Source organism: Impatiens glandulifera, chromosome 7 (genome assembly GCF_907164915.1).
Source record: "Impatiens glandulifera chromosome 7, dImpGla2.1, whole genome shotgun sequence".
In the NCBI taxonomy this organism is placed as follows: domain Eukaryota; kingdom Viridiplantae; phylum Streptophyta; class Magnoliopsida; order Ericales; family Balsaminaceae; genus Impatiens; species Impatiens glandulifera.
The window spans coordinates 1,116,249-1,132,846 of NC_061868.1; the positions used below are offsets into that span (position 1 = coordinate 1,116,249).

The following is a 16,598-nucleotide window of genomic DNA, read 5'->3' on the forward strand; positions in this document are numbered from 1 at the left end:
GTTTTTTTTTATTTAGTATAAATAAAGTGTATGTTACTCTTATTAGAGGAAGAAAAATAAGAGAGAGATAACAACTCTTGTAATTGTTTTTTTAAGATTTTATAGAAATTTCTCAAAGTTTTGTGAGTGATTCTCTTCCTGGGCCAACAGTCCATACTTGCATTTTATCGTATCGACCCATAAATTGTTAGGCTTCGAAGAGAAATTGCTTCACCATATTGAAAAGGGAGGTTTGTTAAATGAATCAAAACTCTAATTTCCAACTCCCTTTATCCTCAAATCTCTTCACCCAACTCACCAAATGACCAAATGACTCAGAGTATCTCCAAAGAAAATTACACATAATTTTTTTCATTTCACGGCCACGCTTAGGAATAAAAAATAAATATGTCATAAAATTGGACATAGATGTCAATGCACTATTGATGAAGATCAAGCGAATACGTTTCAAAATCATTTTGTTATTCCAGATAAGTAAGTTTTTCTCCATTTTCGAGATAATCAAATCTCAAGAGACTTTGGAGAGGGTTTTAGCACCAAAAGGCATACCAAGATAAGTAAACATAAATATTTCAATGTCAAAGCCCAAAATAATTGCCCAAAGATGTTTTCCTACTAGTGGAAACGAATTCCGAAACGAAAATATTAGACAATTTTATAATATTATTATATGAACCATTTAAAAAAATGGTCAATGAAAATCTTCAATCAATTCAATTTTTTTTAACTAGGGTGATGACCATCTAAAAATAATTCATTCAAACTAATTACACCGTACCTAGCTCTTTTAGAATTGCAACTTTTCAAAGTTCAAATGATAAAAACAAAAATTAAGTCCACAAGCACAAAACTTAAAAAACTTAACCAAATCTAGTTTTGGTCCAACCTTTTAATTGGTATTAGAACAATTTGATCTTAACAACATATAAAATGAAGACTTACACCTTGTAATATGTATAATCATAAAATTAGCTCAAACATTTCAATTTAAATCAAATGTGTATTTAAATCAAAGGTGTAGGCCAAGTTTTAAATCATAAAACCAAATCATTTTTAAAGAAACAGTGCTTAAAATGACTTTTTAATTCACTTCTCAATCATTTTATAAAATATCAGCCTCAACAATGTATGTTTAATAGAAATTCAATCGTATTGTATAAACATAAGTCTAACTCAACAAAATATTCAATTTAAACAGTTTAACATCTAAAAGTAAAATGATGTTTGTAAGCCGAAAGACGAAGGTGACATTGGTTTGAGGAGTTGCATTGAGTGGAACTGAGTAGTTACTTATAAACATCTTTGGACAATATAAGGGAAACAGAAATCGTTGTAGGTCAAGTGGGTTCACTCGAGATTCATGAAGAGAGAACTTAGTGTTGGATAAGCAAAGTGAAGGATGACATGATGTGGTCCCTTAAGAAGATTCCGAAATTAAAAAACAGCGTTGCATCGATCTTTGACATTCGACTTGGGGACGGACGGGTTACTCTTTTCTGGCATGACTCGTGGTTTGAGAGCCGGCCACTTATTGATGGGGAGGAGTTTCGAGGTATGAGGATAATGAGAGACGTGCGGCTGCCACAGTTTATGATATTCACGGTGGTCTTTAGAATTCCATTATTAGACGGGTTTCGGGGGGAATGAGAGTTCTTGATCATTTGAGCGGTATTCAATTGAGCGATATGGCTGGTGTTCACTTGCGGAATGCTGAGGAGGAAGGAAAATTAAAGTCTAGTAAGATTTGGAGCGTCATAAGAGAAAGCGGTCAAGTCGTTAATTGGGCATCTCTTGTTTGGTCGTCCAAAGTCATCCCAAGGCACCGTTTCATACTTTGGTTGTCTTTCCGTAGAAGACTTAGCACTCGGGATCAAATTCAAGCGTACATGGACATTTCGGATGCTAGTTTCTTACTTTGTGATGGGAATGCGGAGACGATTGATCACTTACTCGGGGGCTGTCAATTTACAAGGCATATATGGAATAAGTTCACTTCGGTGATGTCTATTTCAAATTTTCCGGAGGCGTGGGAAGAGATTATAGCTGCTGCCCAAGATAGAACTAAGGCTAACAAATTTCCAGCAAACGTTTTCAAGTGCGGTTTTGCCTCTATAGTGTATCATGTTTGGGCTAAAAGAAACGCACGGGTGTTCGAAAGAGTGCGTTGGAGTATTGATCAAATTGGAACGATGTTGTCTTTGATTGTGGGACTCTTATGAGGACATGGAGGAGGATCCCCAAAGGCGAACGCGAATGTAATATATGTCGGGATTAGAAGATTTCATACGAGGAAGTAACTTCTTTGGAAAATTTTAAGGCGATATAAGAGTTTTATTGTTTTTGTTTGTAATAAGTGTAAAAGTCATAAGACTTGTTCTTTCGATTGTTTGTCTTTCTTTTGAACTTTGATTATATCTTTCTGGGATTTTTTAACAAAATGACAATAAATCATTTTCCCAAAAAAAATTTAAGTTAGTTAATATTATTGAGCATTTGAACTCAACATATATGAATATAAAAACTACAATTATGTTTTATGATATTAGAAATATATATTATGAAAAATTAAAGTTTAAATAGTACTCAAGTTCAGATTAACTTTCAAGTTTTATTTTCACGGAAAAACATGTTTTTAGCCATTTTCTCAATAGATTTCTAATTATTTGAGTTGAACAAGATATCTTCATTTAAAAATGAAACTTGTTTATTGTACTTAGGACTGCATTTAGGATCAAATATCAAAATATAACATCAAGATTTTGAATTCATTATTGTGATTAGAAAGTGGTCTGAAAGCCATTTAACTTCTAAAATTCCAGCAAAACATCACTTATTTCAATCAACTTAAAAGTTCCTAAATCATTCTCAATTTTTAATCAAACTTCAGGATAAGGTCTTTCAAATTATCATCATTTTTTATTCCACAATCCTTTTCTTGAAGCCATCTTCCTAATTTGACAGTGAGCCATAGAAGAACCATTTCAAATTGATTTTTATTTATTTAGTAAGCTATCACAAGCATATAATTATGGGTTTATTTGAATTTAAGGCATTTTTAAGCTCAACTCGATTAAATATTTATTAGCTCGATTCAAACTCGATTAAATATTTATTAGCTTGGCTTGAACTCGAGTTTGAACGAATTTATAAATTTGAGCTCGAGCTAGACTCGAATATTTACATACAAATTCGGCTCGATTTGAAAAACTTAAACTAAAATTAAATTTTTAAATATTTATAAATAAAAATTATTTATTTTTAAATTTTAATATTAAAATAAATAAATAAATATTATTTATTATCAGGTTCGAAAAAGTTCGACAATCATCGAACAAGTATTATGAGCTCGAGCTTGACTCGAATATTTAATAAGTCAGCTCGAGCTCGCCTTGAATTTGATCAAAGTGAAACTTGATCGAATAAATATTTATTAAAAATCGTAGTGTAACGTAAGAATTTTAAATCAAAATCAAACAACCTAATAAAAAGTTCAAGTCACAATTCTTTGTGTCTAAAATATCAAAAGTGATTCAAAATAGGGCTACAAATGGATCAGTTGCTATGAGTTCCTCGGTTAAAGTTTGACTTAAGTTATAGCTTAATCAAACTAATCCCATGTGAATAATTTTATATTTTTTTTGTTGTCAAGTTTGAAACTTTAGGTTCCAATTTGATATTACTCCCTTATTTACCAGTCAACTTAATACTTTGAATAATCAACGGCCAGATTGTATTCAAAGACTTGGAATCCATAAATCAACAGCCAGATTCAGACATCTTATTCTGGAAACGGCAACACTGGAATAAGTATGGATCGCCGATCTTGACCTTCCGATTTGTTAATCTTACCTTTCTCTTATCAGAATTCTTATCCCTCAATCGCAGCACTGAAAAAGAAAGCTTTAGAGAGAGAAACAATGGCTGTGGAGATCGCCGGAGTAGGTCTTTCATGGGCGTCGAGACACTGCCAGAGACCTAGTTTATCACAGTCGTCTTCATCATCATCATCATCATCTTCGTCAAGATCTTCCGGTCGATGTGCTGTTAAAATGGCTGTATCATTTGATGAGAAGAAGAAGACCTTCACTCTAAAGAAATCAGAAGAAGCTTTCAATGCCGCTAAGGTAAATCCAATCGCAATTCCTCAATCATTCTCTATTCAAAACCTTATAATGTAGAGGAGCATTAGTGCAGTCATTATTCAGCATCATCTTGTATCTATTATTTTAGTTAGGTTTTATGATCATTGCATTTTGGCATACTATTAGTGCTAGATTATCACTCTTGTTGAGTAATAAATCAAACATTAGAGAACAGTGTGAAGAAATGAATACATTATATGATTTAGTCGCACATTCTATAGATTTTTCTAGGGCTTACAATTGTTTGTATTCATAGAAAGTACATCAAGTACAAAAGACTAAAATACAGTTATAACCTATGGTTACTTAAGACTTTTGGACCCTAGAAATCTATGGGCATTATCAGTTGGTTAATAGAGATTTATCAAGATTGACTGTTCAATATGTGCATATAGAGTTTTTGGTGTTCTTTTTTTGAATGATGTTAACTGATTTCTTTAAATTATTTTATGATTTTGGTAGGAGTTGATGCCAGGGGGTGTTAATTCCCCTGTCCGAGCATTCAAATCTGTTGGCGGGCAGCCAATTGTGATGGATTCAGTAAAGGGTTCTCACATGTGGGACATTGATGGTAACGAGTACATTGATTATGTCGGTTCTTGGGGTCCAGCCATCATTGGTCATGCAGATGATGAGGTTTATAAGTTTTTCTTTTTTCCTTAATAGCAACATTGATCTCTTGAAAATGTGTTCCTATTATAGTTTATCGTGTTAAGTATATCCTACTGCAGACTGCAGTAGCTTTGAAACAGTTGATCCAAATAGTATAGGCTATTTGTCACTTAATGTTTGCATTATCTATTGAGGGCACTTGTTAAGATGGAATGCAATATCACAAGTTTATAACTTTCACCATTACTTCTTGAATCCAAATCAGTAATAAGTTTATTTGAAAATGGTTTGGTCAAAGACATGAATCCATGATCTTGCAGGCATGACTTTTCATAATTGAATCTATTAAGGGCATTTGTTAAGATGGAATGCTTTATCACAAGTTTATAACTTTCACCATGACTTCTTGAATTCAAATCAGTAATAAGTGTATTTGAAAATGGTTTGGTCGAAGACTTGAATTCATGATCTTGTAGGTATGAGTTTTCATAATTGGAAACACATTTTGCTTATTTGAAAATAGTCTGTCATAATTGAAAACACATTTTATTTTTGTTTCAGAAATTTATTAGTGGCTTCTCATCAGAATCCAAATACATAAACACAAATTATAAGGGTTTTTGTATATATTTCAATTTTCTCATGTACAAACATTTATCTTTCAGGTACTAGCCGCATTGGCGGAGACAATGAAGAAAGGAACTAGTTTCGGGGCACCATGCCTTCTAGAAAACGACCTAGCCAAGACTGTAATCTCTGCGGTCCCATGTATAGAAATGGTCCGTTTCGTCAATTCAGGAACCGAAGCATGCATGGGCGCTCTTCGTCTAGCCCGAGCCTACACCGGCAGAGAAAAGCTCATCAAATTCGAAGGCTGCTACCACGGTCACGCTGATGCATTCCTCGTAAAAGCAGGAAGCGGCGTGGCCACTCTAGGCCTACCCGATTCCCCCGGAGTTCCCAAAGCCGCCACATTTGAGACACTAACATCTCCCTACAACGACATTGAGACCGTAAAAAAACTCTTCGAAGCAAACAAGGGAGAAATCGCTGCCGTTTTCCTCGAACCCGTAGTTGGAAACTCCGGTTTCATCGCCCCCAAACCGGGCTTCCTCGAACAACTCCGAAAGATCACAAAAGAAAACGACGCCCTTCTCGTATTCGACGAGGTCATGACCGGTTTTCGATTAGCTTACGGTGGTGCCCAGGAGTATTTCGGAATAATGCCCGACTTAACTACCTTGGGGAAGATCATCGGGGGAGGGCTTCCGGTTGGTGCGTACGGTGGAAGAAGGGAGATTATGGAGATGGTTGCACCGTCCGGGCCAATGTATCAGGCCGGTACTCTAAGTGGGAACCCGTTGGCAATGACCGCGGGAATCCACACGCTTAAGCGGTTGAGAGAGGGTGGGAACTACGAGTATTTGAATAAGATATCGGGGGAACTCGTAAAGGGGATTATCGAGGCTGGGGAGAAAACAGGGCATGCTATTTGCGGTGGACATATTGGTGGGATGTTTGGGTTTTTCTTTGCTGAAGGACCCGTCTATAATTTTGATGATGCTAAGAAGAGCGATACGGAGAAGTTTGGTAAGTTTTTTCGGGGAATGCTCGAGGAAGGTGTGTACTTCGCTCCTTCTCAATTTGAAGCTGGTTTTACTAGCTTAGCTCATACGGAAGAGGATATTAAGCATACCATCGAAGCGGCTGAGAAGGTTCTTCGTCGAATTTAGTTGCGTTTTGTATTGTTTTCGCGCACTTGGGTTAGAGCTTTTTTCTTGTGTTATTTTGAAATATTGGTGTATTGTGTGTGTAGTAGCTTTATGGAACTTTGTGGTGTTGATTTAGTTAGCAGCGAGATGTAACAAGAGATATAGAGAGTACATTGTGGTATTTAATGATGAAATGTTTCTCTTTATTCTTACTCATCAAATATCAAGATTTTCGTTTCTTTGCATGCTGTATCATCTTGAAGCTTTATTGAGAATAATAGACCAATTTTTTAGAAATAATATTTAAAAAAAATGTCTCAATTGATACTTCTCGACTTTTCTCACACAAATGAATAAATGTCTGTTTTTTTACTTTAACATAATAGTTTATCTTTTAATTAATTTATAAAATCCGTGTAAACAAAAAGAAAATCGTTTTGCAACACAATTTTTAAGATATTTCAACTAATATTTCCGTGTTCAAAACGACGTCGTTACCAATCTTAAAACACTTGAAGTGGAATAGTGTTCTAAGTTTCCACGTTCATATAGACCAGAGCGGGTAATCACACTATATATATTTGCGAATGCCGGAGATGAAAAGACGGCGTGACGACGGCGAAGAAGAAATGGAGATTGTCTGGCAGTCGCCGGCCAACCCGCCGGAGCGCCAAGATTATATCTTCCAAGATGGTAAATACTTCAATCTATCATCCTTTTCCATCTAAATCTCTCGCATTTTGTTAATAATCGAAAGTTTTAAGCTATTCTTAGTTTTTCTTCTTTTTTGTTTTCCGGCGGGGATATGACGGTTCAGGCGTACGATATGTGAAGCCTTATTACTTCGAGTTTATCTCTCACGTAAGTTGAAATCCTTACCTTCTCTAAGAGTGATAACTTGGAGTATCATTGTTCTGGTTCTAGGGTTTCCTTTTTTATGCCCTAACTTTGAGCAGATTTTACTCTATTCTGCTAACTTGGAGTATCATTGTGCAGGTCAAGAATCGATGGGCAGGAAAGTCTATTGTTGACCTTTTTGCTGATGAATTCAAGGGGAGGCCTTATGATTACTATGTATGTTATAATCACTTAAACTTCTTTATTGAAATCAATGAAAATATATGAAAATGTATCTATCTTCATTGTCATTGTAGGTTTCTGCTGTTAAATCTGGACGAATACAAGTAGATGGTGAATTAGTGCCTGTTTCGTACATAGTCAAGTCATCTCAAAAGATAAGCCATTTCCTGCACAGGTTGGTTCTGTTCTTGCTAACTTTTGATATGATAATAAACCTTGTATTTGAGTATCAGCCTGAATCCCTGATAATGCTTAATATATAAAATTGATGAGAAGAAGGAAAACCCAAGCCAAACAGTTCCAGGTGGAACTTGAGCTCGGCTTGTTTAGCATATATTCGAGCTCGAGTTCGGCTCGTATGTATTTAGTTGGGCTCACGAGCTGCTCAAGCTCGGTTCGTTAAGAGCTCGTTTAAAAAGATCGTTTACAACTTAAAAGAGGACTTCACATTAGGCAAAGAGCTTCACCTTTTTTCGTATTGCACCTTGAAATCAAATCCCATCAATTTATACAACCATTTTTCTTGCGTGGGTGATGGATACGATGGATGCTCTGGTAAATGCTTTAAAGCAGCGTGATATGTCTTTATGATAAATAGTGTTGTAAGTAACTTTTTCACTTCTGACATGGATTACTCCTAGTCGTATGATTTTTATTTTTGTCGAAGAGGTTATCAGTTCAATTCTTGAAATGGCCATAATTGTGTTAATTTGTGACTTTTCTTCTGCTGGGAATAAATTTTTTGGAACTGGAAAGGGCAGCCAATCTTTTAGGCTGGTACAGTGGTACTAAAAAGACTAGCACAAACTTTCTCAAATAAGGTCTAAACAGTTCACAAGAGAGCTTTTGAAAGGTTCATGGTGCATTTGTTAACCCAAAGGGCATCACAACTAGGGGTGAGCAAATGGTTAAATCCAATCCGTTTTACCCGATCCATATTAAATCCAAATTATATTAATCCAGTCCGTAATATTGATTAATACGGATTGGATTAAGTATGGTTTGGATAATCCAATTAATTTTTTTTTATCTAATTGTTTAATAAGTTTATTTATTTTACATTATAAGGTAAAATTAAAAATAATATATTGTGGATAAATAAGTAAAAAATATGGAAAATATATCTTATTTGGATAATCCAATTTAATTTTTTTTATCTAATTGTGTAATAAGTTTATTTATTTTACATTATAAGGTAAAATTAAAAATAATATATTGTGGATAAATAAGTAAAAAATATGGAAAATATATCTTATTTGGATATTTGGATAACCCTAATCCAATCCGAATTCAGTCCAATCCGAAATATCCAATCTGAATTAGTATTTCGGATTGGATTTCGGATTAATCCATTTAATGCTCAGCCCTAATCACAACAAACTTATAGTGACTCTCATGTGTTGTGTGAGCAGTCTTGTGCACATTAGCCTCATGTGTCCTTATTTGATGATATCCAACTGTCAAATCCAACTTAGTCTATATGCAACTACCATAATGTTCATCCGTAGGTTCTTCAATCAAGGGAATAAGAAATTTATCTTTCATTGTAGCTTCATTCAGTTTCCTATGGTCTATGCATAACCTACATCTTAGATTATTTTCCTTTACCTGCACTACTCATGCAGGAGTAGTGTTGAGAAAGAGCTGTGACATCTGTGTATGACCCGACTCCAGTGTCTTAATCACTATCCTTTCCGTTTCACTTTCATTTATTTATTTTGCATAGAAAGGTAGCGATAAGGACTTAGGCTGACAAAAATGGTAACTTTTGTGGGTTTTATGCTCATTTTTGTTCTTTTGTAATGAATGTTTTATTTGGTGTGGTTTTGAAACTGACCATTATATATTTAGGCATGAACCACCAGTGATGGCATTGGATGTTAATGTTTTGCACAAGGATTCTGATGTACTGACCATTTGCAAGCCTGCCTCTGTTCCTGTATGTTCTTTTGCTTTTCCTTTTCCCTATTACTGCTGGACCTTCTTTCTTGAATTTTTTTTAGGGTTTCTCTTGATTTTTTTTTTATATGGTCCGGTGTAAAGACTCGAATCAAAATCTTGAGGACATGAATGAATTAAACCAGTGAGCTATGAGTCTCCACGGTTTTTCTTGAAAATTGTTTCTCTTCTGTGAAAATCCACTTTAACAATAACTGTGGGTTTTTCAGGAGATATACTCACACATTCGAGTATTTCGAAAGTGCGAAAAGGAACAGATCCCTCCTAAATTACTTTGTACTGCACTTCTTGTTTTGGGGGTTTAATTTTGTTTTCTTCCATGGTGTTGTTGGGGAAAGACTATTATATTTTGATTTTTTGTTTCAATATATATAGGTGCACCCATGTGGTCAGTATCGCAAAAATACAGTTGTTGGCATCCTTCAGGCAGAACATGATTTGGCACCTCTGTTTCGTATCCTTTCACTTGCTACTGTAGTTTCTTTTTCTAGAAGTGATAATTCTTATTGACATTTATTTACTCTGGTATTTTCCAATTAACAATAATACCTTAGCTATTCATCGACTGGACCGCTTGGTTTCTGGGCTCCTTATCTTGGCAAGAAATGCTTCCAAGGCAGATGTTTTCAGACAGCAGGTAGCTTTCATATATAAGGTGTTTTGATAGAACTCCTAAAAGACTTTTGTGAATCTTCTTAAAAGATTCTTTGTTGAAAAGAAAAATCAAGTCGATAAGTCGGTGCATGATCTTGTTAGGCCCTATTTTTTGGCTATTATTTGATCATCTATTGTTACTTGGGATCTCTTGAATGAGGCAATTTGTTTCAGAGAAGATTAGTGTATCTCAAGTTAGGTCATCTTAACTAAATGTTACGTGATTAATCCAGATTGAAGCTGGTATGGTGCATAAACAGTACATTGCAAAGGTTATAGGTGTATTTCCAGATGTTGAGGTACTACAAAAAGTAGAATAAAAAAGCAAAGATTTTCTATGCTATTACTTTTTTGAAGACTAAAATGAAATATTATCATGTTCATTCTTATTTCAGCAGGTTGTGAATGCAAACATAAATTATAATGCTCGGGAAGGAAGGAGCACAGTAGAGGTATGATTATAGTCTTCTACCTAATCTTTTGATTTCATAGCTCATTTTGCATGCATGTATCTGTTTATTCTAGTGGAACCTAGTTTTATAATAACTTATATTTATCACAAACCTCTCAGGTGCCTTCATCTGGCAATAGTGATAGTCCACTGAAAGGCAAAACTGCGTGTACAAAATTTAAAAGAATTAGCACAAATGGTGTTCATAGCATTGTTTCATGCGAACCAGTCACAGGAAGAACTCATCAAGTAAGTACACCTCATTTCATTTTCTAACTTTTATAGGTCATGTGATATTTTGCCTTAGTATGTAAATATTCAGACTATAGTGTGATATACAAATTAGTTTTATAGTTCATAATTCAAATCATAGTGTAATATTTCTTTTGTTACAGAGATTTTTTTTAATGATTATTGCAGATTCGAGTTCATTTGCAACATACGGGTCATCCAATAGCCAACGATTTGCTCTACCTGTCGAATTTTGTTGCAAATCGGTCTAGTGCTGATAGGACTGGGGTAAACAACACTAATAACATGAAATCTGATGAATCTGTTGAGAAATCTGAGGAAGAAGATTTCAGTATTGATCCTATGTGTACCAATTGTCCAAATTTGGCCCCAAAAGGGTATGAGAATTTATTTATGAAGCAATATCAATTATACACACTTAGTTAATTCCCAGTATTCACAAGTTGTATTTTATGTATGGCAGGTATGACATACATGAAGAGGGTCTATGGCTGCATTGTGTTAGATACACAGGCCCTGATTGGGATTATGAATGCCCTTACCCAAATTGGGCATGCTTCTAAAAGATTATTTAATGTGTTATTTCACTTACCACCTATTTAAATGCATAACAAATAATATATTGTACTCAATATTTTCAAGAATTCATCAACCACATTAACATAAAGCAAAACAAAAGAAATAATATTCTATTCTTTGCATCTTGAACATGTTCTTAGCCTACATACTAATACTATACAGTTTCTGCATGAAAATTCTAGCAAATAACGGACAAAACGGATAGAGGGTAAAGAAAGGTATTAGCATACTGAAACGAAACAGTTCGGCCATAAACTAAAGGTTTCCCATCATTCACGAGACAATCATTATACCGAATGCGCTTAAAAATTCTGGGATTTATGAGACGGGCAGAGCTAAACCAGCCACACTTAAGACGGATACCTGAAATGTCGCAGCCAGTGACACAAACGTTCATTATTTCAACGGTGTAAGTTGGGATTCCACTAGAGAGTGGCCCTGTCTGTCCCTGGTTAATGACTATATCAGATTTTGAGCATTTATCTCCCCACATTCTACTGGGTTCAACTGCCACTGTGTAAGTAGAAAATTTAAATTAGATATAGAAGAAGAAGAAGTCAAATAATTACCTTAAAAGGGAGAAGAGAAAGCAACAAATCAAAATGGAATTAAGAATCATTCATTTAACAAAAGATGTCTAACGTGCAATCCTGACACAATTCAGGCGAATTGCTATCATCAATGAACTTGCTGTTATTATACCAGAATGAATGTGATATCTAACTAATTGCCTAAATTTTGAATACTACACAAACAATTTTTTTTTTTTAATTTTAATATTTTTTTTTTACGAAGATACCAAAATTTCACAATTATATGTAAAGTGCGAAATTATGATTTAAAATCAGCCAGAACTAAATTGTTTTTCACAAAATGCACTTAAATTACTTAGTTATATGTATACAATATATTTCGGGTCACCAAGACTACAACTAAGAACTAGATCCGCCGTTGATTATGTATTTTAACGTGTAAAAGTCGAACTCAATATTTTCATTATTTGTTAAGTAAATTATGTATAGAATTGATCTGGGGAAGATTATATATATAATATAATTATATTAAGCATTTATATATTGTGAATTATAATACTACCAATCTTGGCCATGAACATTGATCAATGATCACAAAATATATTATGATTAATTTTAATATAGATAAAATTATGATTTATTTATATTAATTTTAGAAAGTTAATACTTTAAAAAGTTGGTAGACTTTCACAATCATAATACTCCAATCAATTTTAAAAAATCTTATTAGTAAGTATTTTTCTTATATTGATTTTAGAAGGCTAATAGTCTAACTTAAGTCATTATAATTAGGGAATTCCCATTATAATTATAATTATGATTATTTTTAATATAGATAAAATTATGATTTTATTAAAATATACTAGATCAGATACACTGCTTTAAGGACTAAGAGCAGTTTTTTTTTTTTTAATTTTATTTGAAAAATATTTTTTTTATTGATTGAATAAAATATTAAAAGGTGGCAACAGAATTGTAGTCACCGGCGCCGGCGTCTGAGCAAAGACAGACCGGAGAGATTCATCATTCATGCACCAACCGAGCAGATTACCGGCGGCGGTTGGTTGCGCAAATTTTGATTATACAGAACGGAGAGACGAAAACGAACGATAAGGATTAAGGAACAGTAGTACTTACAACTATGGAGAAGCTTCCGATTAGGAACAGAGAGATTTACGCTGCTGCTGCTTCTTCGGCGAAAATGTAGACCTAGAATTAGAATTGCATTAACAAACCTAGAATTTCATCAATTGTTTGATAGGATTGAATTAATAATTACCTGCAACAACTATCATCAGTAACAATCCAAGCAAATTGATCGCGGCAACAATCGGTATTCGCTGTCGCCTGGTTATCGTGTTCATCATGAAATGGGATCAAAAACAGCTGCGTGAAATGAATAAAAAGGTACAAGTACCGTAGGGAGATTGGAAGAGATAGAGATGAGATCTATTCAAGCATATAGACAAATTGAATTACAGCAAAAGAGAGAGATGAATTACATCAATGGTGATAACGACGTGCGTCTGTTCTGTTATCGATCGTAGCGATGCTGCTGATAAAGGAAAAGCTTTCACAAAATTAGGCGCTAAAACTCTAGTCTCGAATACCAACCGAATGCATTCATGTATTCATTGCAAAAACTATATAATATATATATATATATATATAGAAACTGTACAACCAATTGCAATAATCCAACAAATGAAGAAGTTTTTTATTTTAATATGAAATAAAGATATATAATATTAATGAAATTGAGTTAGATAAATTTAGTTGGATTTAAGTGAATTATAAATTAATAGGTAAGTTATGTTAAAGATTTTGATATTAATTATTAAATATGATAAATTCATTTTATCACTCAATCCGCTAATATGTTAACTCGAACCTATCCATCCAAACTCGAAATCTACTATATATATCAATGTTTTAAAAATCGTTTCAGTTATAACTCGGATTTGTGTCCAGCTAATACAATTTCTCTCTCAACTGATTTATAACTATTATTATTTATCATTAATATTTATAGCTATTATTAATATCTACAATAATCGGTGAAAAATGATCTCCCTTTTTGGAATCAATTGAACCAGAACGGTCACAATCATTTAGGGAGAGAAAAAGAAACGCATAAAGTAAGAGATAACCTTTTAAATCGAAAATTTTCAGTTCTAATTTTTATTCAAACCGTCCGGTCAGACTGTCAATTTTGACAGGTTCAGAAGATAACCAACCGTATTGAAGCTAGACAGACCGAATTTTAACCGATTTGAAAGGTAACCGTATTGAAGTTAGACGGTTAGATCGGATTCTGACTGATTCAAAAGGTAAACCCGTATTAAAGTTAGAAGTCGGACCGTTCATCTAACATTGTCGCGGTCGGACAGCTTGAACCGTCAGTCGAACCGCGTATTTTAAAACTATGCTAAATAGTCAAAATGTCACTTTAGTTAATCTACATTTTTTTAAAGGTTACATATATATTAAAAATAATTAAAATCGTTTAAGCACAACGACAAAACATGATAAAAAAAATATTATATAATAGGTTATCGAGCTTGTAAGTTGTCGAGAAGAACAATTAACTCCCCGACGGACTTTACTGACTTTATAGAATAAATCTCAGTAAGAACTATAATAATAATATGAATGATACGCATAAGACGACTACGATCATTAAAAGTTAGACATTTATTTTAAACCAAATAATCCACGTGGTATAATATTTTAATATTATTAGTTTAAAAGAATATTTCAAAATATAACGCATTAAGATACATTTTAGTGTAAAACCTCACAATAGTTTAAAAGAATATCTCAAAATCTAACACATTAAGATACATCTTAGTGTAAAATCTCACAATATATCATTTACTTCAATATATATATATTTCTACGGAGGATTGACAAAAAGGCACTAGCATTGTGTTTCTTTTTATAGTTAATTTTACATTTCAATTTTGTTTTTTGTTTTTATTGCTTATTTATTTTATAATCTGTCTAATTTTCTTCTTGTTATTCACTCCTTGGGTGTTTTCATTTAAAATTGTCCAAACATTAGCTTTAGAAGATGATAAACTAATTAATAAGTGAATCCAAATAAATAGTTACCACATCATTGTAATTCAAATAAACCCTAGAAAAAATTATAGGAAAAATAACAATCTTTCATTATTTCTTTGTATCAAACTAGGATATGTGATATAAAAATTAAGTGATCTATATCTTTAAAAAAGATTATAAAGATTCAGTAATGCTTACTATCAAACTTGTTGTTTATATAGTGATAAATGTCTTACCCGTGAAACATAGATTAAGACCTTCGGTTGAATTTTTTTTTTTTAACACAATCATAATCAAATATTATTTTCAATTATATCATTAATTTAAAAAATAATCAAAATATTAAAATATTTTCTATTTAAAAAAAATATATTTTATCATTATATATTAATACCCTTTGTTCCTTAAGGTAACGTTTGTTAGATGGTATTAGTTATATAGGTATTAATTGTATGGGTTATAAGTTATAAGGGGTATTAAGAGGTATAAGTTATATATGTTATTTGTATTTGGTTGAAAGTATAAGAGGGTTATAAATTGTATAGATTTTATAAATTTTTGTTTGGTTGGTAGTATAAAATATTGTATAAAATGTAAAAGACATTTTTGCCCCTTTATATTTATATAAATTTAATTTAATTGTTAAATTAATATTTACTTAATTTTTTTTTATTATTTCTCTTTATTAATTTTTCTTATTATTTCTTGTAATGCTTGTAATTTGTGAACACATTTTGTGTTAGGTTATAAAATAATATTACCATAAATTTATGAACACATCTTGTGCTATGTTATAAAATAATGTTACCATAAATTTATGAACACATTTTGTGCTATGTTATAAAATGATGTTAACAAATATAGTTCTTTGTTCAGGTTTAATATTGAAACTTTATTTTTTACCTATAGTTTTTTTTACTTATTTGTTCATGGGAAAGTCTTAAACTCTTTAGAATCTCATTTAAATTAAATTTATTACCACTATATTAAATCATGACTATAGTAATAAATAATTTTCTTTTTAGATATAATAAAATGATTGACAACCAAGTTGCTCACACTACTCACATAATTAATAGGATTGACACCATATATTATTTTCTTTAATAACAAAGTTAAATAGATTTAGCAAATTATGATTAAAAATGTGTATTTAACATAACATGTCAAATACAAATTATTTAATTCTCTTATTTGGTTTTCCTTTTTTTGCATCATTAGTTCTTGCATAAACTGACCTCGATGTAGGCTCTTTTCCAACATTTTCATACTCTATATCATTAGCTCGATCTTTTTAAAATACAATACACCAATCTTCGTAAAATGGAAGATACTTGTCTATCGATCAATAATCAATGTACATTAGATCAACCTATTCCAAATAAAATTATAAAGTATAAAACTAAAATATAAAATAAATTTAAATATAACAATTTAAATATAAAAACAAATTTAAATATAATATGAAAAATAAAAATGAGAAACGAGTGGGGTAAATTTGGAAATAATTTTTTATACTACTTTGTAACTGGTTTGACTAGGTATAAATTTGTACCTA

General features: G+C 32.4%; 4 protein-coding genes across 5 annotated transcripts; 3 read left to right on the top strand and 1 right to left on the bottom strand.

Moving 5' to 3' along the window:
- The first annotated feature begins 1,685 nt into the window (after positions 1–1,685).
- On the top strand, positions 1,686–2,219 carry LOC124944837. Its single transcript, XM_047485182.1, has one exon. It carries the CDS (start codon positions 1,686–1,688, stop codon positions 2,217–2,219), a length of 534 nt encoding a protein of 177 aa, XP_047341138.1.
- Positions 2,220–3,858: 1,639 nt separating this feature from the next.
- On the top strand, positions 3,859–6,678 carry LOC124944643 (glutamate-1-semialdehyde 2,1-aminomutase, chloroplastic-like). Its single transcript, XM_047484952.1, has 3 exons — positions 3,859–4,124; positions 4,605–4,778; positions 5,420–6,678. Exons 1-3 carry the CDS (start codon positions 3,918–3,920, stop codon positions 6,485–6,487), a joined length of 1,449 nt encoding a protein of 482 aa, XP_047340908.1. The 5' UTR covers positions 3,859–3,917; the 3' UTR covers positions 6,488–6,678.
- A 337-nt stretch (positions 6,679–7,015) lies between these two features.
- Positions 7,016–11,550, top strand: LOC124944674 (RNA pseudouridine synthase 7). 2 transcript variants are annotated; one of them, XM_047484995.1, is made up of 12 exons: positions 7,016–7,159; positions 7,284–7,327; positions 7,463–7,540; positions 7,621–7,721; positions 9,398–9,485; positions 9,881–9,959; positions 10,060–10,142; positions 10,393–10,458; positions 10,555–10,611; positions 10,731–10,859; positions 11,031–11,239; positions 11,326–11,550. In XM_047484995.1, the coding sequence occupies exons 1-12, from the start codon at positions 7,054–7,056 to the stop codon at positions 11,423–11,425; spliced, it is 1,140 nt and encodes a 379-aa protein (XP_047340951.1). In that variant the 5' UTR covers positions 7,016–7,053; the 3' UTR covers positions 11,426–11,550. The 2 variants fall into 2 exon arrangements, with proteins under 2 accessions (XP_047340951.1, XP_047340952.1); XM_047484996.1 differs by having other exon boundaries at positions 10,558–10,611.
- Positions 11,551–11,619: 69 nt separating this feature from the next.
- Positions 11,620–13,338, bottom strand: LOC124944839 (TPD1 protein homolog 1-like). The gene is made up of 3 exons (XM_047485183.1): positions 13,254–13,338; positions 13,112–13,183; positions 11,620–11,954 (listed from the first exon to the last, which is right to left on the bottom strand). The coding sequence occupies exons 1-3, from the start codon at positions 13,336–13,338 to the stop codon at positions 11,620–11,622; spliced, it is 492 nt and encodes a 163-aa protein (XP_047341139.1).
- Positions 13,339–16,598: the final 3,260 nt, after the last annotated feature.